At 40.9% G+C, this 25,684-nt stretch overlaps 1 protein-coding gene across 2 annotated transcripts in view; it reads right to left on the bottom strand.

The window, feature by feature from the left end:
• Window positions 1-6,175: 6,175 nt before the first annotated feature.
• Window positions 6,176-25,684, bottom strand: part of MET (MET proto-oncogene, receptor tyrosine kinase) — a 123,222-nt gene continuing 103,713 nt past the window's right edge. For both annotated transcript variants that reach the window (XM_054495521.2, XM_063667785.1), the window contains 4 exons: window positions 22,585-22,694; window positions 21,214-21,379; window positions 8,773-8,909; window positions 6,176-8,677 (listed from right to left, as the gene is read on the bottom strand). In XM_054495521.2, the coding sequence (XP_054351496.1) occupies window positions 8,440-8,677; window positions 8,773-8,909; window positions 21,214-21,379; window positions 22,585-22,694 (651 nt within the window). In that variant the 3' untranslated portion in view covers window positions 6,176-8,439. The remainder of the gene's footprint in view (window positions 8,678-8,772; window positions 8,910-21,213; window positions 21,380-22,584; window positions 22,695-25,684) is intronic.

The raw sequence follows: 25,684 nt of genomic DNA, 5'->3' as shown, positions 1-25,684 counted from the left end.
TGGAACATTTCTGAAAAAGTGCGTTAATATTAGCTACTCATGGGGAGTGAGGATGGAGGGGGAGAGAAAGTAGTCAGAGGATATTTCCTGTTCACTTTATATCTTTTTGTCCAATTTAAAATTTTTTCCTCAAAAATATATTTTATAATAAAAATAAACAAAACGAAACAACAAAGGATCTGTGCAGAGAACATCTAGGAATGGGCATAGGTTTTTAAGCAGGAAAGTGAAGTGATCAGATATATAATTTTGGTAGCTGTTTTGGGGTTATAAGGAAGAGGCAATACGGAAAGGTAGAATCAAGAAGTCAGCTGTTAGAATACTCTTGAAATAAGATGTTGAGTAATAAGTTCTAAGTGAAGTATAATTATGAGGCACTATTCTAAAGCCCACATGGAAGATCCACTTCTTTTTTTTTGTTTTGTTTTGAGACAAAGTCTCACTCTGTCACCTAAGCTGGAATGCAGCGGTGCAATCTCGGCTCACTGCAACCTCTGCCTCCCGGGTTCAAGCGATTCTTGTGCCTCAGCCTCCTGAGTAGCTGGGATTACAGGCACCCGCCACCATGCCCAGCCAATTTTTGTATTTTAAGTAGAGACAGGATTTCACCATGTTGGCCAGGCTGGTCTCAAACTCCTGACCTTAGGTGATCCACACGCCTCGGCCTCCCAAAGTGCTGGGATTACAGGCGTGAGCCACTGCGCCTGGCCGAGGATCCACATTTTCTTCAGATCAGAGTATTTAAACTAAAACGATTCGAGGCAAACATAATGTTAGATATTTGATATGCCTGCACTAGAAGGAGTTGCATTTTTATTATCAAATTACTTCTCTGTCAATAAAACAATGCATAAGTAAACATATCATTAGAGTAAAAGTACAAAAGTACAAAAGTAAAAGTACATACAGATACATGAAAGAAAAAAATGATAAAGGATCTATGATTTGTGAACGACGAATGAATTTTAAAAATTGAGTAAGAACAGCAAATGATCAAATGATGCATTTTTTTTTTTTTTTTGCTTTAGCTTCTCCCCCCACCCCCCTTTGAATCAACCAGGCTCCATAATGGCAGCTCTGATTTTTTACTTTCTGTCACTTTAAGCATTCGTTTACTAAACCAATAGCAGTTCATTAAGCAAGACTAATTCCTGAGAGCATTACCTTAGACCATTAGCTTTTAGGCAGTCATTAATTCCTGTGGCATGTCCTGGGATTAGATCATTATTGTTATCATTATTATTTTTCTCAATTCAATTTGTTTTCAAAAATGCATCTATGTTGTTTTAACGCTAGATATTTCCTTTCTGAAATTGATTTTTAGTGACTTTGGGACAGTGATTTGCTGCTTCATCCAGGTGTTTCCATAGGCCCTTTCTCACAGCTTAACAAAAAATTAGAAACAATTTTGCAACAGTATCACACTAGGATATTTGAGTGTCTCTGTAATTTTTCTTTACTGAGACTTCTAAAATCATTTCTGAGGACCACGTGACTGACTTTAGACATGTGGCCTCTTGGGGGCAGGATTTCACAAAGTCTTTGAATTGAGCGTTTCTTGTTTACAAGAATTGTTGCCACTGATGAATATGGTGGTTGTTTAGTCACAGTTCTGCAGAAGGAAAGCCCCAGTTTGTCTATAATGGAAAGAGCAGATGTCACAGGAACAAAGTGGCCAACGTCAAAGTAAGGGCTTTGATTGGCAAAGAGCGGGCTGTCTATTACCACATCTCCACACTTAGGCTTAGAGACATAGAGAAGAAAACTCGTAAAAACAGCGGTGAAAATTATAAACCACCAAGAAAGGTAAATGAAATATGGTGCTTAAAAATTCCAGGCTGCTCAATAAAAGTAGGAACTGACATTACAGATCCCCTGGACCATAAATGAAGAACACAAATGGTTTGGAGAACCAGCGAAAAACAGTTCTGACATGTTTGGATGCCAAAGATTTTTAAAGTTGATCTCTTTTGGCCTGGTAAGATTTTATGCATTTTTGTCGTTCCAGCCAAGAGGTCTAAGGATTAGTGGATGTTTCTGCCAGCCTGGGACTCATGTGGTGAAAAGAATGTACTCATGTGACAGTGAAAAATTGAATGCACAAAGACAAAGGGCTTCTTTTCAAGAAAGGAATAAGAATTAATTCTCATTGTAATTTGGGCCCAGTGCTTCAAAAATAACGTTAAATTAGTGGTTAATTTAAATCAGAGATTTCTGTTTATGCATCCTAAATATGGTCATTTTCATCTCAGAATTGCTTCTCTAAGAGTACCTAGTTTTCCACCGGGTGTGGTGGCTCACACCTGTAATCCCAGCACTTTGGAAGGCTGAGGTGGGCTATCACTTGAGGCCAAGAACTGGAGATCAGCCTGGCCAACATGGCGAAACCCCATCTCTACTGAAAATACAAAAATTAGCTGGGTGTGGTGATGCATGTCTGTAATTACAGCTACTTGGGAGGTTGAGGCAGGAGAATCACTTGAACCCAGGAGGTGGAGGTTGCAGTGAGCCGAGATTGAACCACTGCACTCCAGCCTGGATGACAGAGAGAGACTCCATCTCAAAAAAAAAAAAAAAAAAAGAGTAACTAGTTTTCAGAATGCTTAACCAGGTAGGGTTTAACTACGCAGGAGAATTGGACTTGAGCCGTATTCTAAACTGGTCTACATGAGGAGCTAACTCCTTATTAAAATAATGATAGTAATAATAAAGGAGTAGGAGCTATTTGAATATTTGGATGCTAATTTATATAGGCTAATAATTATAAACATATTCGCTTATTTTAACCTACATGTTTTATTGATAAGAACAAAAACACATTCATCAGAATAGCTCGGGAACATAAATGGAAGATAAAAGGGAGAAGACAGAAGTGCTTTCTGTTTCCAATGTTTGTTAAATATTTGCCTTGAAGCCAACATAGTACTAGTTGGATGACAAGATAGTAAGTCCTATTAATGATGGGCTTTTCATTACAGTAGATATGCTTTTGCAGTTTTCCTAGATTTCTGCCCTGGGGTCACATGGTAAGTCAATAGTAGTTATAAACCTCTCAGTATTGTGATCAATATCTTTGGCTGACGTAATCTAGATCTCTGGAATAATTTACAACAAAGGACAGTTTGGGCAAGCATCCATTTTATTACCTTCAATTTGCCAACTGAAATATTTCATTGGTTTATGACTGAAGTTCTTTCCAATTCTTTGATAGATAAGGAATTGAGATAGTTCTGAAAGAATCCCTCAAATATGAAAAAGAAAAACAGCAATAAGCATTTCTTCCTTTGGGGCATAACGTCTGCATACCTCTCTGTGTCTTGAAACTGTCTGAAGTGTTACAACAGTGAGTCATGTGTGCCTGTGTAACTTGCTATGTGTGTCTAGTCATGTCTTCCTTGTCTTCAAACACATAGCACATAACTAAAACAATACTGTACTTAGTTTACTTTTTCTTCAACCTGAATGATCATTAACCGTCTATTAACATTTGAGCAAAATAAGGAACAATAATAATTTCTAGACACCAATACTGAAGACTATGGCTCTTATTCTTGCACCTTTATGCAACATGCCTGTCATTTAGACAGAACATTCTCTTCCATGTCTGTTGTGTATTCCAGGTCTAAAGGCTAAAACAGAAAAAAGGAACCTGTCACAGGAGAAGTGATTAAAGTGATAGTGGGGAGTGTAGAGAAAGAAGTGAGGGACCTCTCTTGCCAGTGCCACTGTCTTGTCACCTTTCTCCTCTCTCACCCTCACTGTCATATGCAGGATGAGGCAGAATCACAGCTGTTTCTACTGTATATAAAGCAGGTGTGAGGTGAAGAATGGGGTAAGAAGTTGGCTGGGCATGGTGGCTCGTGCCTGTAATCCCAGAACTTTGGGAGGCTGAGGCGGGCAGATCCCCTGAGGTCAGGAGTTCAAGACCAGCCTGGACAACATGGTGAAATCCCGTTTCTACTAAAAATACAAAAATTAGCTGTTGTGGGTGGCAGACACCTGTAATCCCAGCTACTCAGGAGGCTGAGGCAGGAGAATCGCTTGAACCCAGGAGGTGGAGTTTGCAGTGAGCAAAGATCATGCCACTGCACTCCAGCCTGGGCAACAGAGTGAGACTCTGTCTCAAAACAAAACAAAACAAACAAACAAACAGCAACAAAAAACAAAAAGCAAAAACAAAAAGAAAAGAATGGGGTAAGAATTTGGATTTAAACATCTGTAATGCCCCTCCAAGCCTCATTTCCCTTTAGCCAACTAAGGCTACCTATACATGGGCTTTTATTGTCTAAGACTACAGATAATAATGATATTATGATTATTGAACAACTATGGTGTGCCAGGTGCCTTTATACAATTTTTTTTAAAGTCTTCAAACAACTTTGTGGGGGTAACCATGATTAACGTATTTGACAGATGAGAACACAGGTTTAGAGAAGTCCAATATGTTGCCCAATCTGTTAGGGCTTGGTCTGTTGCCCAGGAACCTGCACTTTGTGTATGTTTAAACTGTGATGTCTCTTCAAGACAACTCACAAATCTAAGAAATGAATAATTTTAATATGCATTAGTTATGTAATTTTGTCTATCTGTTTCATCAAATTCCTTGGGGTGAGAGGGACTGTTTATTTTTATATCCCCATTACCAAGCAGTGTCTGACATATATAGGTGCTTGATAAATATTTGTTGAGTTAAATAAAATACTAATCAATTTCTTTTATGTAATGCTAACTCATTTTCTGAACTAAATCAGGTAGATTAACAATGTCAGATGTCAGCATTCAAGCATTTGATGTATTTCTACACGTTATATATCTCTTCTCCCTATTTCTCTAAAGATGGAATCCACTGTGTAGGTTAGAGAGCAAAAATATAATTGATGCTTATATCGTGAAGTGAAAACCCTGTGATAATTAAAAATGCGTAGCACCAAGCCAAATTTCTTAAAGGTCTTTCTATTTCTCTTTCCCCAGAAAAGTCTGCATTCTCCATATTAGTGTTCTCCAAACATCATGGGAGCTACACAGGCAATAACTCTATCCACGGTGGTTTAAAGTAGGCTGGGTGTGGTGGCTCACGCCTGTAATCCCAGCACTTGGGGAGGCTCAGGCAGGTGGATCACTTGAGGCCAGGAGTTTGAGACCAGCCTGGCCAACATGGCGAGACCCCGTCTCTACTAAAAATACAAAAATCAGCTGGGTGTGATGGCGCATGCCTGTAATTCCAGCTACTCAGGAGGCTGACACAGGAGAATGGCTTGAACCCAGGAGGTAGAGGTTGCAGTGAGCCAAGATCATGCCACTGCACTCCAGCTGGGGGGACCAGAGCGGGACCCTGTCTCAAAAATAAATAAATAAATAAATAAATAAATAAATAAAGTGATGGGGAATAAGAAAATGCTGTTTCAGTTCAGCAATTATTTGAGAATCTACTAAGTTCCAGATTCTAGAGATGTAAAGATGACACGTTCTTCTCCTTATGGGAGAGAGTTGGATTGAACTTCCTGTGGAAATGCATCTTTTGAATGGGAGAGAGTTTGGCTGTGAGCGGGGGTTGAATTATCTCCCAGTAAAGGATCAGTGTCCATTGTATTTTGTAGGCATTATTTTAAATTGGGTTCTTTTAAAATTAGATTACCCCCAAAGTGTCACACAATTCTTAGATGGCTGAAATTATCACCTTTGAATTCCCTTACCATTACAAGAATATACATGGAGATAACCTGAAGGTAATTTCTCTGGTAACTGGGGGTAAAAGGGTGGGCATCTGTGTAGATAAAGAGTAGTTTTGATGGGGCAAGAAGGCCTCTCTCTCCAACCCACACCTAGGTATCTGTGTGCCAATGGTATGGCTGCTGCTCAATTTTTGTGTCTTCTAGTCTAAGGACACACCTTGCTGGAGAAGAGCACCTTGCTAAAACAGGAACCAGATGCTCTAGCAGTTGAAAGATCATCAGAAAAATCCAGGTAATCAGCAACTTAGACCAAACCCTTGGAAAGACAGAGACTTCCTGAGATTCAGGGATGCATGCTGTTTCACTACTTCTTCAGCATTCACTTGACTAAGGCTCTCCTATATGGATGAGCTCTATGCAGCCAGGTGAAATCAATCTTAGGCTTCCTCTATCATTATGCAAATGTAGGTAATCAAGCATGACTGGCAATAACCAACTATCAGTTTACAAGATGTTGCATCACTTTATTTTAATTGCATGATTTATCAGAACAACTATTAACATACAAAGTACCATTCAGTTCAGCTGCAGGTATAGGCAGTGACAAGAATCTAAGTCTTAGAAGAATCACTTACTCCCACAATCTGTCCAGACACATTAATCTAAGGACAAGTTTATAAATAGCAAACGTGATTTTCACATTGCAGTGTTCTCAAGAATGTATATACAAGTGTGTAGTCCTGTTGATGGGATGTTTCCCCGAGTTCTTTCTATTGATGCATTCATGCTCTTGACCCCGGTAGAGACAGTTCTTTCTTTCCACAGAGCAGATTTTCTTTTGTCATCCACCATTTACAATACTCTGTGAATTAGTATTACTTGTTACATTTATGCAACGGCAATATTTGCATTGTAATAGCTCTTCAGTACAATTCCTTGTGTCTTCTGGTAAGTCTCTGCACTATCAGAGAGCTTTTAGTTATAATCATTTTCCTGCAACAACAGCCAAACTCAACTATTGAGTTTCAGTGTGACACACCCTCTTTGTAGCTTGCTGGGTTAACCCTTGGCTTCAAGTCCTGGTGATGTAATGAGGGTGGGGTGTATTGGCAATCAGTACATTTCCTTATCGCAATTTACAGTCATTGAAAATCATGCTGTCATTAATCCCAGTCTGACATACCTTTTCTAAAATGTTCACAGTGCAGTGTTTTTGTGGCCTAACAAAATTTTTCTCATATCATTAAAAATAAACATTTTTATAAAAAATATAACACTTTAAATGTTTACATCAACAAAACCAGTTAGAGTAACCTACACCACATGCACTATACAGTAGTAAGCACAATATTCCACAGAATGAAACACCACAAAGTCCTGCTCAGGGTGGCTATTCCATCCAGGTTAAATAGCCGGGATTTTCAATTGCCTTTTTCATTTGTTTCTAAAGTATGTTTTGCTTAACACAAAACACATCCTAATGCAAAATAAAACTCCCCTAAAGTTTTGTTTCCAATTGCTTGTGAGGTGGGAACCTGCCACCTAGACAGAGGCTAATCTTTTCAATCCATCCACCCTTTCTTTGCTCTACCTATGAGCTGTGATTGGAACCAATGAACCTTTTAGTAAAATGTATTCTGCTTTACAAACATGCTGAGTTACCTTTAAAAATATTTATCAACAAATTGCGTGTCTTATTTTGAGTTTTCATTTAAAAAAATACACACAAAACATCTACATGTTCACATTCATTAGATCAGAGTAGCATCATTCTCAAACAGTGGGTTTTTATATGACAACTAAATATTTCATGATGACTAAATTATTTCATACAAATCTTCTTAATGTCATCTATGTACATTACATCCTGTTCATTTATAAACACATTTTGTGTGATGCTATTTTGAAACTTTGACTGTATTGCCTATAAATATTCTTCCAACCAAAGGAATGTCTATACAAAAATTTATAAGGGCTGGGTGCAGTGGCTCATGCCTGTAATCCTAGCACTTTGGAAGGCTGAGGTGGGTGGGTTTCTTGAGTCCAGGAGCTTGAAACCAGCTTTGGCAACATGGCAAAACCCCGTCTCTACAAAAAATACAAAAATTAGCCGGGGATGGTGGTGTGCGCCTGTAGTCCCAGCTATTCGGGAGGCTTGAGCCTGGGAGGTGGAGGTTGCAGCGAGCTATGATCACGCCACTGCACTACAGCCCTGGCAACAGAGTGAGACCCTGTCTCAAAAAACAAACAAAAATTTAAAAGGGAATGTTTACCTAATGGGTGAATGACACCATCAGTAATGAAAAATGTTATTGACCATACAACACACAAAAGTGTTTTGAAACACTAGAATTCTAAATGAGTGGCCTGTTCTGGGGCTGCTGCTCCTGTCCTGAACATTACTAACTCTTCTGAGTTTTCTGTGATCAAGAAGCCCTCAAAATTCCCTGCTTCAGTTTCGCATATGAAATCAAGTGGCACCTGATTTTTAAAAAATTCAACCCAGAATTCAAGTTTTGGACTCCAATATGACAGGAGTGTTGTCACGGCTGCAGGCCATTGGTCCATGGCGTGTGGGACCAAGCCTCTGGTTCTGATGCTCTGTCAGATAAGAAATTCCTTAGAATCCAGTAATTTAAATAACAACACAAGTCCTATAATAGTGCAATTTTGGCAAGAGCAAAGAATATTGATGGCCTTTTAAAGGTCAGGCAGTGAAAAAACCATTGGACAAAGTGTGGACTGTTGCTTTGACATAGTACTAGCACTATGATGTCTCCCAGAAGGAGGCTGGTCGTGTGTCCACCTCATCATCAGCGTTATCTTCTGATGACAACAGAGAAGGATATGGAGCGACACATTTTACGTTCACATAAGTAGCGTTCACATGGACATAGTGCTCCCCAATGAAAGTAGAGAAGATCGCTGATATCCGGGACACCAGTTCAGAAAAGGATGGGCGCATTTCGGCTTTAGGGTGCCAGCATTTTAGCATTACTTCATATCTGTTCCAAAAAGAAAGACATGCTGTAAGAGACCCTTTGAAGGCAGGCATTTCTGTAAAAGTAAAGAATGTAAGAGGTACAGAAAGACTACTTACAAGGGGTCTGGGCAGTATTCGGGTTGTAGGAGCCTTCTCCCTTGCAACAAGTAAACAGTTATATCAAAGGTGTTCACGTCAGGATAAGGTGGGGCTCCTCTTGTCATCAGCTCCCAGAGGAGCACGCCAAAGGACCACTAGTAAAACAAGAAACAGGACAGTCCAGGTGAGAGATGTGACCATACAAATATGAAAGGAAATCAGTAGGTCTTGGTAACTAAAGTTGGCTTTACATACTCAATACGGTTTCTGTTTTGGGCAACAATTTTCCTAAAGGCAATTATTAAGCTATACATTTCATGACTTGTTTAAACAGGTAAGGTTTAGATTATAAGGAAATGTAAAGTTTTCTAAAAGAATATCTGAAGTCCACATGATGATGAAGATTCCATCTGTAGTTGGTAGAATACCTCTTCCAAAATTCTCTCCTGCTGTGTCAAAGCACTAACATGTTTCTATCCTTTTCTTTTCCAATAGCTTCACTACAATTTTACATTACTTGTAAAAGAAGAAGAAAGCCTCCCAAAATTTAAATTTGTGTGGTTTCAAACTGAACATAAATACTCTTTAAGAAATGTAACCACATTGAAAGGTTAATATTAAATGGGAAGATCTAAATCAGCATAAGTAAAAATACATATTAAAAATCAGAAATAATAAAACTGCAAGGCAACAAGTCTCTCTATTGAAAATTAATTTCAATAAAACTGTCACATGAAGATGTTAAAGTACTAGATTCTTATAAAATAGCCGTATCAGTACTATATAGGAAGATCACAGGGACACGGAGAGGTTAAGTGACTTGCTAAAATTCCCCAATACATCTGAGTCCACACTGGGATAAACGTTTAAGAGTTCCTGACCCTTAGGTCTTGTTTGGTCTACTGAACTTCAATAAACATGCAATTTCTTGATTTAAAACACTGTGCTCAGGTTGGATCAGGTCATACATATTATCTCCCCCGGACATGTGCCCATGCAAGAATGACACGAGGAGAGTCAGCATGGGCAGAGGCCGCCCCTGTGGACAGGACCCAGGGGGGCAGTTCTTGCCCAGCAACACTTCCAGGCCACTCTAAGAGTAGGAAGCATAAGGAGGAAGAAATGAAGGAAGCTTGGAGCAGAAGGAAAATCCACACCAGACAGCTGGAGTAGGAAGATATAAAACTGAGAGGCAAGTGTAGCTTGTAGTACCCAGCAAGAAGGAGAATAAAGCCTGCCTTTGAACACTGCAACTGAAAGAAAGAAATGAGGTAGATGCTGTAATTGCTGATACAAATTACCATTAATGACTTCTTTGCCCAAGTGCAAGAACCCTTGATGGCTGCTGACTGCCTTGATCCCAACAGAAAACTCAAACCCCTTGCCAGGAGGGAGCTACAAAACTTTGCTGTCTAATTCAGCTTTGCAAAATAGAAGTTTTCAAAGTCCGAAAATCTTAACAATCAACAATCACTTCTGACAACATCATCGTGTTAACTTTGAAGTCCCAGAATATGCATTAATATTTAAAATCAATTTAACAAGTATCAACTGACCCTTGATCACATACGAGTAGGTTACTGTCCAAGTTACTAGATAGGTCCCAGGGCTGAATGAACAGGGTTAAGAGAATTGTGCAGATAACTGCCACACAGGGCAATAAGATAATAGCTGAAATATAGAGCAGTAATATCAAAGAGGTACAAAGGTTGCCAAAAGTCAAAGAGAAAATAGTAGGGTACTGAGAAAGGCTGCAGGAAGAGAGTGACAGTAAGGTGGGTCTTGAGGAACAGGGAGACTTTGTTTTACAGGTGTAGGTAACATGAGGGCAGAGAGAGAGTTTTGGGTGGAGGGGGTGGGGCCAGGAGTAACAGTACACATGTGTTCTTTCTTTCTTTCTCTTTCCTTCTTTCTTTCTTTCTTTCTTTCTTTCTTTCTTTCTTTCTTTCTTTCTTTCTTTCTTTCTTTCTGTCTCTCTCTCTCTCTCTCTCTCTTTCTTTCCCTTCCTTCCTTCCTTCCTTTCTTTCCTTCTTTCTTTCTTTCTTTTTTTTTTGTTGAGATGGAGTTTCGCTCTTTCGCCCAGGCTGGAGTGAAGCAGCGCAATCTTGGTGCACTGCAACCTCTTCCTCCCGGGTTCAAGCGATTTTCCCGCCTCAGCCTCCTGAGTAGCTGGGATTATAGACGCCTGCCACCATGCCCGGCTAATTTTTGTATTTTTAGTAGAGACGGGGTTTTGCCATGTTGGCCAGGCTGGTCTCTAACTCCTGACCTCAGGTGATCCACCCTACTCGGCCTCCCAAAGTGCTAGGATTACAGGCATGAGCCACCGCGCCTGGCTGCATATGTGTTATTATTAAACCATAAGTATAATAGTTCATGTTGCTTGACATGTTGGAGTAGGGGAAGAGATTAGGGACCCATAAGATTGAAATGGGTCTGTGCTGTGGAGGTTTTTAAATGTTGAAAGTGGGTTAGACAGGGCGGGACAAGGTAGTTCACATTTGTAATCCCAGCACTTTGGGAGGCGGATGTGGGCAGATGGCTTGAGGTTCAAGAGTTCGGGACCAGCCTGGCCAACATAGTGAAACCCTGTCTCTACTAAAAATACAAAAATTAGCCAGGCATGGTGGTGTGCACCTGTAATCCCAGCTACTTGGGAGGCTGAAGCAGGACAATCGCTTGAACCTGGGAGGCGGAAGTTGCAGTGAGCTGAGATCGTGCCCCTGCACTCCAGCTTGGGCGACAGAGTGAGACTCCATCTCAAAAAAAAAAGAAAGTGCGTTAGACTGAAATCAATGGGACATGGCTGAGTTGTGCTCAGGAAGATGGCATCTGTAAGCGCCATGCTTAGAACAGAAAGGAGAAGCTGATTCACAATATGGAGGCCAGTTAGGAGGTTTCTGAATAAGAATAGGTGAGGGACACTACTGCATACCTACAACACGGAAGCCTATGAGGCTTTACTCTGAATTAGGGTGGTGAAAGAGTGTATTTGTCATATAATGATTCATGCATAGGCATTATATCCTTTACAAAACATCTTATTTAATCCTTATAATGGATTGTACTTGGTTACAACCCTGTAATGTAATTGGTTTTATTTTAGGATGAGGAAGCCAGAGTTCTGTGATCAGGTCTCCCTATCTGACAGTCTAGGCTACATACAGATTTGTCTGGAGACAAAGTCACATAAAAGGGGGATGGAGTTGGGTAATTTTCCAAGGAATTAAAGGACATGGGCAATAACTGGGTATCAGAAGATAGCTGGAGGACTCACGGGACAGGGAGGTAAGAGGAAGAAGGTTTCCAGGAAGAGCATTGTATTGTCTGCACTCCACACTCCCCTGAAAGCATTGTGGGGCTAACAGCAGGGTGAGGGGAGGGACAGTGAAAGAGGAGGTGATGCTGATTAGGATGATGACCAAGAAGAGAGAAGCTGGTGTGTGTGTGTGTGTGTGTGTGTGTGTGTGTGTGTGTCGGTTGTTGGGGGCGGGGGTAAGGGGAGGGAGGTGTACAATTCATGAGCATTAGGAAACAAGTCAGTTTTCGTTTCAAGCCATGACAGCACTATCATCCATGCTTACTGTATGGCATTGGTCAAGCCATTTTGAATATTTGAGCACCAGCAATAAGCTCATCTGGAGAATATCTGGCCTAACTTTACTGAAGGTGATGATCAAAGAAATGATTAAATGTGAAAGATGGTTGTAAGCTATGAAAAATGATAGAGAGGGTTGCTGCTGAGGTAGGTAAGCAAGGAATGATGATAGGCAAATCTGCGCATTCAAGAGTAGATGCATGGAGATACAATATCAACACCAGGATTGATAAAAGAATTAAAAAAGAATAAATTGATAAAGTTTTATCAATTAGTAAACTGATAAAATTTTCAACAAAATAAAAAACTTTTGCTTTTTGAAGGATACCATTAAATAAATGAAAAGGTAATCCACAGACTAGAAAAATGCATTTGTGGGCCAGGCATCACTGGTGGCTCATGCCTGTAATCCCAGCACTTTGGGAGGCCAAGGCAGGCAGATCACTTGAAGTCAGGAGCCTGGCCAACATGGTGAAACCCTGTCTCTACTAAGAATACAAAAATTAGCTGGGTATGGTTGCTCATGCCTGCAATCCCAGCTACTGGCGAGGCTGAGGTACAAGAATCACTTGAACCCAAGAAGCAGAGGTAGCAGTGAGCCAAGATTGCACCACTGCACTCCAGACTGGGTGACAGAGTGAGACTTTGTCCCAAAAGAAAAAAAAAATGCATTTGCAAAAGTGTATCGCATAAGATATGCTTGTATCCAGAATATACAGAGAACTTGAACAATTCAATAATAAGAAACAAAAAGAAGCCAATAAAATAAACCTTAACTAAATTAATATTAAGTATTAATAAATACTTCAAAAAATAGGCAAAAGATTTGAGTAGACACTTTACTAAGGGTGATATAAGGATGGCAAATAAGCTCATGAAAAGAGGCTCGACATCACTAGCCATTAGGGAAATAAAGATTAAAAAGAAAATGAGACACCACTACAACCATTTAGAATGACTAACAATCAGAAAACTGACAATGTCAAGTGTGGGAGAGGATGCTGAACAACTGGAACTCTTATGGATCGCTGGTGGGGACATAAAATGATACAGCCACTTTGAAAAATAGTTGGCAGTTTCTCATAAAGTTGAATGTACACTTATCTTACAACCCAGTTAGTTACTCTTACACCTAGATATTCACCCAAGAGAAATAAAAATTACATTCACAGAAAAACCTTCAAGCAAATGTCATAGCCATTACAATTATGTATAAGTAATTGCCTGAAACTGGAAAGAACTCAAATGTTCTTTATTATTATTATTTTTGAGATGGGTCTCACTCTGTCATCCAGGCTGGAGTGCAGTGGCATGATCTCAGCTCACTGCAACCTCCGCATCCTGGGTTCAAGCGACTGTCCCACCGCAGCCTCCTAAGTAGTTGGGATTACAGGCATGTGCCACCACTCTCGGCTAATTTTTTGTATTTTTAGTGGAGATGGGGTTTTACCATGTTGGCTAGGCTGGTCTCGAACTCCTAACATCAAGTGGTGATCTGCCCTCCTCGGCCTCCCAAAGTGCTGGGATTACAGGCGTGAGTCACCTCTCCTGGCCCCAAATGTTCTTTAACTGGTGAATGGATAAATAAAATGTGGTACATCTGTACGATGGAATACTACCCAAAAATAAAAAGAGATGAACTACTCTGCTGTGGAAAACAGTAGAGAGGTCCCAAAAAAATTGAAAATAAAATTACCATATGATCCAGCAATCCTATCTCTGTGTGTATATACAAACGAATTGAAAAAAAGGATCTCAAAGAGAATTTTTACATCCATGGCCACTGCAGCACTATTCACAATAGCCAAGAGGTATAAGAAACCTAAATGTCCATTGACAGATGAATGGATAAAGAAAATGTGGCATATATGTACAATGGAATATTATTCTGCCTTTAAAAAGAAGGAAATCTTGTCATATACTACAACATGGATGAAGCTTGAGAATATTTTGCTAAATGAAATAAGTCGGTTCTAAAAAGACAAATACTGCATGATTCCACTTATATGAGGTATCTGAAGTAGTCAAACTCTTAGACAAAGTAGAACAGTGGTTGCCAGGGCCTGGGGGAGAGAGAGGAGAATTGTTGTTTAATGGATACAGAGTTTCAGTTTTGCTAAGATGAAAAAGTTCTAGAGATCTATTGCACAACAATGTTCATATAGTTAACAATACTGTACTGTGCATTTAAAAATGGTTCTATGTAGCCATAAAAAGGAACAAGATCATGTCTTTTGCAGGGACATGGATGAAGCTGGAAGCTGTTATCCTTAGCAAACTAACACAGGAACAGAAAACCAAACACCGCAAGTTCTCACTAAGTGGGAGCTGAACAGTGAGAACACATGAACACAGGGAGGGGAACAACACACACTGGGGCCTATCGAGGGAGGGGAGGAGCATCAGAAAAAATAGCTAATGCATGCCGAGCTTAATACCCAGGTGATAGGTTGATAGGTGCAGCAAACCACCATGGCACACGTTTACCTATGTAACAAATCTGCACATCTAGCACATGTACCCTGGAACTTAAAATAAAATAAAATAAAAATGGTTCAGATGGTAAATTTTATGTATTTTTTTGCCACAATAAGAAAGGAATGAATTACTGATACATTACTACTACTGATACAACAACATGGATGGCTCTCAAATGTAATATGCGAAGTAAAAGGAGACAGACTCATAAGACTACTGACTGCATGGTTCCATTTATATGACATTTTAGAAAAAGTAAAACTCTAGAGACAGAAAATAAATCTGATTTTCTGATTTCCAGATCCTGGGGATAGGGTAGAGGTTGACTACAAAGGAGCATAAGGAAATTTTCTGAGATGATAGAACTGTTCTATGTCCTGATTGTTGGGGCGGTGGTTACACAACTGCATGCATTTGTCAAAACCTGAAGAACTGAACACTGAAAAGAATGAGGAGTGGGTAAATTACACAATGGTGATGCCATTAATCAAAGCCAGGAGGTGAGAAATTGAGGGTTTGGCAGGAAAGAATTTGATTTTGAACATGGTAAATTTGTGACACTGATGATGACATCCAGGTAGAGAGAATCAAAGGTGGTTATTGATGGAAATGGTTCCAACTGTTGGTGGAGGATGACCCCTAAAGACAAAAATCCTGGAAGACAGCTATATCTGAGAGAAGGAAGACAGAAGGAAGAGAAGCCATTGAGGATAAAGAAAACAACCTAGAAGCAGGAGGAAAACTGGAAGTTTCAGTGTCCCAGAAACCAAAGGAAGAGGAAATTTCAAGAAAAATGAGGGTTATGATAATGTTAAATGCTTCAGAAAGATGAGGCAGATAAGGGCTGAGAACAAGGAAGTCAATACACTGTTTAATGGAAGAACTTGTATTAAGTGTGAAACAATGTATAATACAATTACAACACCCATTGCAAAAGGGTTCAGAGGAGGGTGCGAGTGATTTCCAGTGTAGTGACACTCCGATTTTGTTTGAATGGACTTAAAGAGTATTCAGACTTTAGCCAAACTCCATTTGGACATTTTCTAGAAAGAAAACCCAATCTACAAGCAGGCAAGTTTTTGGTCGTAGGTTTCGACATACACATAGCTCATTACATGCTTTTGGAAATGTTCCATGTCAACATTCAAGATTGTGCTGTCCTGGAAGTAAAACACTGTGCAAATGTATCCATGCAGTCAGTAACCATTTCCCAAAGCAGCATTATGTACAGATTATTCAGGTTTAGCCTTTATGTAGCACAAAATAGTGTCTTTCGATGAGAGCGAGAAAGAAATAGCACCATCCTATCTGCAGAAACCTATGTACATTTCCAGTCAAGTATCTGAGTGACTGTGGCTATGGCGGAAGCCTTGGCCTCTGTGCTGTCTTTGTGTGTTTGTCGGGGAGGTGGTGGTGGTGGTGTGTGTATGTGGCTGTCAAGAAGCTTAGAATCCCAACACTTGCCCTTAATATCCAAAATTTCATCAGGCTCTTTTTTATAAATCAGCTTTGTTGAGGTATAATTTATAGATCATAAAACTCACCAATTTTAAGTGATTGGCGATGTTTAGTAAATTAAAGTGATTAAATGATGTTTAGTAAATTTATATAGACGTGCAGCTATCATATCATCACAGTCCAGTTTTAGATCATCTCAACAGTCCAGAAAATTCCCTCGTGCCCATTTGTGGTTTATCCTCATTCCTTCTCTCAGCCCCAGGCAACCACTGATTTGTTTTCTGACTCTATAGTTCTGCCTCTTTCTAGAAATTTCATATAAATGGAACCATTCAACATGTAATTTTTTCATCTGCCTTTTTTTCACTTAACATAATGTTTCTGAGGTTTATCATGCTGTAGTAGGCATCAGTAATTCCTTTATGTTGATGAATGGTTTAGTCCACTGTGTGGACACACTACATTTTGTTTATCCATTCACCCGTTTGATGGACATTAAGATTGCTTCAAACTACTGTGATCATTCATGTACAAATCTTCACGTGGGCATATGTTGCATTTCATGTGCTCATTAGCTAGCTATTCATACGTCTCTTTGGTAAAATGTCTATTCAAATCTTCTGCTTATTTAAAAAAAATAGAGTAATATTGCCTTTGCTATGGTTTGAATGTGTCCCCCAAAGTTCATGTGTTGGACACTTAATCCCCTCCCAATGCAACAGTTTTCAGAGGAGGGACCTTTAAGAGGTAATTAGGTCATGAGGCTCTACTCTCATGGGTGAATTAATGTCATTATCTTGGGAGTCAGTTCATTACTGTGGAAGGGGGTTTGTTATAACAGAGAGTCTGGTTACCTCTTGCTCTCTCTTGCACTCTCTCACACTCATGTGATGCCTTCCACCGTGTTATGACACAGCAAGAAGACCTTCAGCAGATGTGGCCCCTTGATCTTGGAATTCCTGGCCTCCAGAACTGTGGGCCAAATACATTTCTGTTCATTATAAATCCCCCAATTTGTGGTATTGTGTTATAGCAGCACAAAACAGACTGAGACAGTCTTATTATTGAGTTGTAAGAGTTGGCTCTGGCTTCTTAATGGCAGACTAACACTCAAGTCTGAATGAAGAGTATGTTCTTGGAGGATGGGTTAATTCTCCATATCTTTTGCCTTCACCTGCCACTGTCACTAACATGTCCCCAGTCTCCCTCTCTAGCACCCGCTTCTTTCACCTCTTGCAGAATCTTTCAGGATCAAAATCCCAGGCATTAAGCTCTACACTGCACTATCACTTTCTCTTACCAATCTCATGCATGCTGAAGTCGTGGTCCTCCTCCATGACCTATGATCTACTTACTCATTGAAAACAAACTCCCAGTCACCCCATCTTATTCTCTAATAGTTCCCCGACCTCCTCACAGGAACTGCAACTCAGCTTTCACTTGAAGTCACAATTTCTTTGCAACTCTTGCCAATAGGGGCCACACCTCTCCCTCTTGCTGATTCACAGAGAGGTGGATGAGATGACTTCTTGCTTCCCATGCCACACTCAGATCTCTGATCCATCATCTCTCAGAAGCTACCAACCCTTTCTCTTTAAGTGCATGTCCCCCGTGAACATTATTTTCTGACTACTTTGCACATTTTCCTTTTTTAGTTGTTATCCTCAAGGACTGAAACATCAAATGTTTCTCTATCTCCAGACATCACAGTCCTCTGACTTACAACATGTGAATAGAATAAGTGTACTCTCCATTCTGTTCAACACCTGTGTTCCTAAGCACACTCTAGACTTCCAAATCACTCAAGTTACTCAGCTTCCAAGACCCTTCTGGTGTACTGAGTAGCAGTGGACTCTGTTGAGCATCCAATTTCTCCTTGAAACTTTCTCTTCCTCTGACTTTCACGGTGGTCTTTGCTTCTGGGTCTCTTACCTCACTGCTTTTCTCTTTCATTTTATATGTTTAGGATCTATTGAATAATTGCTTTTGGACTCTCAAAAGCGTATTCCCAGCCTTGACCCCTGCTATGGACTGAATTGTGTTCCCTGGAAATTCATATGTTGAAGCTCTAAGCCCCACTGTGACAGTGTTTAACGATGGGGCCGTTTAGAGGTAATTCAGTTTGGACAAGGTCATGAGGGTGGGCCTTCATGCTGGGATTAGTGCCCTTCTAAGAAGAGATACTGGAGAACTGACTCTCATTCTTTTAGCCATGTGAGGACACAGCAAGAAGGTGGCCATCTATAGGCCAGGAAGAGAGCCCTCAACAGAGCCCAACCATGCTGGCATCCTGATCTTGGACTTCTAGCCTTCAGAATGGTTAGAAATAAATTTTTATTGTTTAAGCCAACCAGTCTGTGGTCTATTGTATGACAGCCCAGGCTGAATAATACATTTTTTACAAGTTGCAGATTCACATTTTCAATTGCCTGATGGACTTCTCTGCCTGAACATTCTACTCCCAAGGCAAACTCAGCGTGTTTAAGGCTCAACTTGCTATTTTTCTTCTGAGTCCAGCTTTTGCTTCTGTGCTTCACATATGTGTTATTGCACCAGCATATACCTTTGCTCATCTTTGACTTTTTATCAATTCCTTGGTAAATACTTTTGATTCTACCTCTGAGATGCTCCTCCTTTCATCTCTTCCTTTCCATTCTCATTGTGTCTGTATTATTTCAAGTTCCACCTCTCACTTCATCTTCCTGCTTCTACTCCTTTGAAGTTGTCTTAGAGAATGATTGATATGGTTTGGATTTGTGTCCCCATTCAAATCTCATGGTGAATTATAATCCCCAGTGTGGGAGCTGAGGCCTGGTGGGAGGCGACTGCATCATGGAGGTAGATTTCTCCCTTTGGTGCTGTTCTCGTGATAGAATTCTAAGGAGATCTGGTTGTTTAAAAGTGTGTGGCACCTCTCCCCTTGGTGAAAACTTGTCCCCACCTTGGTCCTGTTCCTGCCATATAAGATGCTCCCCTTCCCCCCACTTGGTCCTGCTCCTGCCATGTAAGATGCCTGCTCCTGCTTTGCCTTCTGCCATGGGTAAAAAGCTCCCTGAGACCTCCCCTCAGTGCTGGGGCATTGCCAGGTGGGGCTGTGAGAAGAGGGCCACCATCTTCCAGACCCCAGAATGGTAGATCCACCGACAGCTTGCACCGTGTGCCTGGAAAAGCTGCAGGCACTCAATGCCAGCCGATGAAAGCAGCCATGGGGCTGAGCCCTGCAGAGCCACAGGAGCAGAGCTGCCCAAGGCCTTGGGAGCCCTTCCCTTGCATCAGCGTGCCCTGGATATGAGACATGGAGTCAAAAAAATTATTTTGGAGCTTTAAGATTTAATAACTGCCTTGCTGGGTTTCAGACTTGCATAGGGCCTCGGACCTGCATAGGGCCTGGAGCCCCCTTGTTTTGGCCAATTTCTCACGTTTGGAATGGGAGCATTCACCCAATGCCTGTACCCCCATTGTATCCTGTAAGCAACTAACTTGTTTTTGATTTTACAGGCTCATAGGCAGAAGGGACTTGCTTTGTCTCAGATGAGACTTTGGACTTGGACTTTTTAGCTGATGCTGGCATGAGTTAACACTTTGGGGGACTTTTGGGAAGGCATGATTGTGTTTTGAAATGTGAGAAGGATGTGAGATTTGGGAGGAACCAGGGCGGAATGAAATGGTTTGACTCTGTGTTCCCACCCAACTCGCATGTTAAATTGTAATCCCCAGTGCTGAGGGAGGGGCGTGGTTGGAGGTGATTGGATCATGGGGGCAGATTTCTTCCTTTGGTGCTGTTCTTGTGATAGAGTTCTCAGGAGATCTGGTTGTTTAAAAGTGCGTGGCACTTCCCACAGCCCCGCTGGTCCTGCTCCTGCCATGTAAAATGCCTGCTCCTATTTTGCCTTCTGCTATGGGTAAAAGCTCCCTGAGGCCTCTCCAGCCATGCTTCCTGTAGAGTCTGCAGAACTGTGAGCCAATTAAATATCTTTTTATAAGTTACCCAGGCTCAGTATTTCTTTATAGCAGTGCAAGAACGGACTAATACAATGATGAAAGATTGCAGTCTAATCTGATTATGTTTTTGTTTCCACATTACCAGAGAATAAATTCCATACTCTCTAGTTCAGTTTTCAAGGAACTCTATGACCTAGTATAAGTATATTTTTCTCCATTTATTCTCATAACTTCCCTCTGTGTGCTCTGTTCTTGCCAAATAATCAACTAAGTACTGTTTCCTTATAACTTTACAGGTGTTTATACTTTCCTGCTCTTCTGCCACACCTGGATCGGTATTTCCATTGCCCAGCTGCCCAACTCCAAACCTGCTATCCTTTAACCCAATTCAAATGCCACTTCTCCTTAGGGTGGAAGGGGACTGTGGTGAATCTGGCTGCCCAGGTGAGTATTTCTCCCAGCCTCAGCACTCAGGTGCATGCCTTTTGAGGGCTTGTTCTGTGCAAGAAGGATGGCCTTTGCAGATAAGGGAAGGCACTTTACTAGCTAGGCCCAGGGATCATGCCCTCACTGCTAGACTGCCTCAGTTACAGCTTCCAGATTTCTTGATGTGGAATTCTTGCTCGCCTGGGGCTGTGAGAATCAGGGCTCATTCCAGGCCACCTGGGTCACAGTCATTGTTGACCATCTCATCTCTTCCCTTCTGAGCCAAAGTTCTTGGCTGACAGGGTTCATGCCTGGTTCAGCTCTGGGCTTCCTAAGGAGCTGGTATGTTGCCCTACTCAACAAATATTTTTGAATAAATGAGTGAATTTATGAAAATATACAATGTGTACATATCAGACAAGTCCATTTTTACATATGAAGAAAACTGGAATTGGTGGTGTTGAATTTTTTTTTTTAAATTAAGTAATGATAAAACTTCAAAAAAAGTTGGATATGAAAGTAAAAGAGGAGAAACTCAGAGATAACCAATACATTACCACATCTGACTTGGTGGTAAACTTTTGAGTTTGCAGACTTTCCAAAGCCATCCACTTCACTGGCAGCTTTGCACCTGTTTTGTTGTGTACACTATAGTATTCTTTATCATACATGTCTCTGGCAAGACCAAAATCAGCAACCTTGACTGTGAATTTTTCATCCAGCCTACAGAAAGGACAAAAATTATTACCCATGACTGAAACAGAATAATTTACAATGATGCTGAATATCTACAGATTAAATAAGTGGCTTCAGTGTTTGAAATCCATAACTTCTGAAGGAAATATTTCATCTGGCCTCTATTGACTAACACTAAATTATAACAGAATTCTTGAATAAAAATGCTTGACATTGACATTGCCAATTCAACAGGCTGAGGAAAGAGATCATGAATTGTATGGCATAAGAAAGTCCTTTTTGCTTTAATGTAGATCTGCAGTAGTAAGGCTGTCTCCCCTGTGGGTTTACTTTGGTTGCGAAATGAAGTATGCTAATTGACTACCCAAGCAATCACCAATCTTCACTTGTCAACTGATTAGCGATACTCAGTTTTATGGGAGAGCATGACAGGGGACTGATACTTTACTTTTTCATTCTTAAATGAGTTAGGTTAGCACACAAAACTCATATATCCCACCACTGAGGTAATAGAGAACTAGGATACACAGTAAAGCATCTAAGAAAAACAGCGAAGTTCAACAAAAATCAATTTCCGCTCTCTGGGGCTATGCATCCTCTGTTTAAGCTGGCTTTTATGTTGTTACATTGACCACAACCAAGGTAGGAAATTAATAGCACAGCTCTTTCATTCACACATACCATAAGTCATGAATCAGTGCTATGCAAGGGAAAACATGAACTCAATTACAAACTGTTGACTGTTGTATTATATAGCCAGGCAGCCAGACACAAATAAAGTTCTTTGTATATTCACTGCCAAATACCATTTTTGGTAGGGCTTCTGCAGGCTGGCTTCAAATCCACTCTTGGGAAGTTGCAATATGTTGGAATTTGTGTTCCCAGCCCTCTCCTTTTCACTGTCAAGTGCTGAAGATCAAATTCTCCCTCCCCAACACTAATGCAGTGTGAAACCACAACATTGAGAGCTACTGGAGGGAAGGACTGAGAAAAGCAAAAGTACACAACAGCTGTTTAAGACCCCCTATGGAGAATCCTTTTAAATTCTCTGTTGGATAAAGTCTGAAAGTCCCACCCACATCCCCAGGGCTTACACATCGATTTAAGATTGTAACAGAAATAAAGGACTTTTGCATAAGAAGAGAAAACAGCCTAACAAGCATTGAACAGTGGGAAACAGATTCCTCCTTGTCACTTAATTTGGACTGTGGCACAGAGATTCTAATACTTACATACAGTTTCTTGCAGCCAAGTCTCTGTGGACAAACTTTTTGCTTGCAAGATATTTCATGCCTTTGGCTACTTGAAGACCAAAGCCAATAAGATCTTTTACAGTTGGATTCTGCAATCAAAGAGAGTTAGAAAAGCATAAACTAAGCATCTACTGTTCTAATTTTGACCTTAGAATTCTGAAATGTTTATTTATAAAAAATTATCTTGTCTCAAAAATTAGTTTGGTCTTAATGGCTCAAGCCTGTAATCCCAGAACTTTGAGAGGCCAAGGCGAGAGGATGGCTTAAGTCCAAGAGTTTGAGATCAGCCTGGGCAACACAGTGAGATCCTGTCTTTACTCCCATCCACCGCCCACAAAAAAATTAGCCTGGTGTAGTGGTGTGCACCTGTAGTCCCAGCTGCTTAGGAGTCTGAGGAAGGAGGATTGCTTGAGCCCAGGAGTTGGATACTGCAGTGCACTATGACTTTGCCACTGCACTCCAGCCTGGGTGACAGAGACCTTGTCTCCAAAAACAAAAAACAAAACAACAACAACAAAAAGTGTGCCCCATTGACAGATCAACCATTTGTTAAGTATTTATTGTATGCAAAACACCAGGCTAATTGTTTTCATAAATTACAGCTACTTCTACACTTCTGTCAGGCAGGCGTTACAGGCCCCATTTTCCAGATGGGAAAATGGAGGTGTTTTAAAATGTAGTTTTATTATTTTCCGGGTATGATGAGGCCAACAGAACAGGAGACAGCTGCCATTGAAAAGATAGTTTGCTACTCACAGTTTGCAAGAGGAGGGGGCACACCCTGTCATGCAGGGTCACATGGGGGAAGTCCTGGGGTCTGGAGGCAGAGAGAGTGAGGGGAAAAACATGAGCAAGAGCCTTCATTGCAGTTTCCCTGGGAAGAAACTGGTAAGGCAGGGTAAGCAGGTTTGGAGCTGGCCAATCTGGAGTATTTCAGCAGGCTCCGAGGATAGTTCTAGTTGTCTGGAACTGGGCCCTGGGGTGATTAGGGCAGGTGGATAGTGGCCCAAAGTGTAACAGCCTGATAAAGGAGGAGGTTAGATAAGGGCTCTGGATTGGTTGGTTTGCACATGATAGGTATGCTTTGAAGGCAAGCTGTTTACTATTTGTAGGAATTAGCTAGCCTTGGGAGGGACGGTTCCTCCAGGGTCAGTAAGGCCCAAGATGTTAGAACATCAGAAGCACAGTGAATAGAGGAGGCTCAGAAAGAAATCACCCCAAACCACTCAGCTGTCAAGTCTGGTGATGTCACTGGCTGGCAATCAGGAACGGGGTATTCCCCTTCAACAGTCACTGAGGAGTTTGTCAGTGCAAGATGTAGTCAGTGGGGACCCTGCAAAAGGGCTATAGCCCCCCTCAATGCACACAGCATAGAGAAAGGCCAGTTCCTGCTTTTAGGTTTCTCTTTAAGACACATCTGGGTTTGTGGTTGCTCTCAGTATCAGCTCCTTGGATTAAAAAAGGCCATGGCACTATTCTGTTCTGGATAACAGGAAATCTCTACCATGCTTTAATCCTGGGGTAACAGTACCCTAGAGAAGGTAGCACCTCCAGCCACATTAATCCATCAGGGTAATAACAAAAGTTGAAGTGGGAAAGTGGGGTCTGTCAGGGCAGCTGTGTGCTTTGTAAGGTCAATTCGCCTTATCTGCAAAAGTTCACTGCCAGAGAATGTTCTATTCTTTTGGCTGAGTAATATCTCATTACTCTCCTAGAGCTTATTTTCTCTGATAATTTGACCCCATATTTATAAAGTTGCTTTTGATCAACTTCATTACCTCCCACAGAGACCTGGAGAGCAGGAACTGAGACGGAGTCTGAGGCCTTCTGTGAATTCAGTTCTTGAGATTCTTATTCCCACCCTCCCTGGTCCTGGCCTGGTGACTTTTAGTTCCTGGCATAAATGTCAAGAAAAAAATCTACCACTTGCAAGAGCCTAAGAACCTTTTTTTTCTAACCCTTAGCTGATTCATTCAACAATTATTTACTGAGAGTCTATGTGCTAAACACTGTTTTAGGTGTTGGAGCCACAGCAGTGAACAAAATACACAAAAATCCTACCCTCATGAGCTTCCATTCTAATGGGATGAGAGTGTGTGTACATATATATGCATACATATACATCTATATAGCTATTGTTTATTTGTTTATTATCTACTACAGTGCTATTCAATAGAAATATAAAGCAAGACACACGTGTAATATAAAATTTTCTAGTAGCCATACTCAAAAGTAAAAAGAAACAGGTGAAATTAATTTTCACAATATATTTTTCAACCCCCCAAATCCAAAATATTTCAGCATGTAATCAATATAAACAACTACTAGTGAGATATCTCACCTTGTTTTTTTTTATACTAAGTATTCAGAATCTAGGATGTATTCTACACCATACAGCACATTTCAGTTCGAACTAGCCTCCTTTTACATGTGGCTAATGGCCATAGTATTGGGCAGCTTCAGGCCTCGTGTATCAGATGACGGTAAGTGTGATGGGGGAAAATAGAGCAGGGAAGAGGAGTCTGAAGCCATGAGGATGGGTGGTCAGTTGCAATTTTAAACAGATTAGGGAAGGCTTATGTTGAAGATGACATTACGGCCAAGAGCTGAAGAAGATGAGGAAGTGAGATATGTGGCTATTTGCGGGGAGAGTGTTCCAGGCTGAGGGAGCACAAGTGCAAAGGTGCGTGAGTGGATGGCACTCCTCTCCTGAGGTGTGAGAGTGGATGGCAAGGACGAGGAACAACAATGGACGCATCTGGAGTTAATTTTTCAATGCCTTCTAGAGTTAACATTCCATATGGGCTGAGGCTTGCTCTGCTTCTACTTCTCCTGTGCTGTGCACAGTTTCTTGGCACATAGTAGACATGCAAACATGACTAAATGTCCCTATCAGGGGAAAGGTAGAGCAAGGTTGCTTGCAGAGCAAGTAAGAATCATTGCTCCAGGAAACCCTTCCAGGTGTCACTATTTCCCACCAGGATAGAAGACTTTGAGGTACATTTGAATGATGCTAACATTTTAAATGTGCATCTTTGGCTACTAGCTTTTTAAAGACTCAGAGCAGGCCTATTTTGAA

Source organism: Pongo pygmaeus, chromosome 6, assembly GCF_028885625.2.
Source record: "Pongo pygmaeus isolate AG05252 chromosome 6, NHGRI_mPonPyg2-v2.0_pri, whole genome shotgun sequence".
Taxonomy (NCBI): Eukaryota; Metazoa; Chordata; class Mammalia; order Primates; family Hominidae; genus Pongo; species Pongo pygmaeus.
This window is presented reverse-complemented; position numbering and strand designations above follow the sequence as displayed.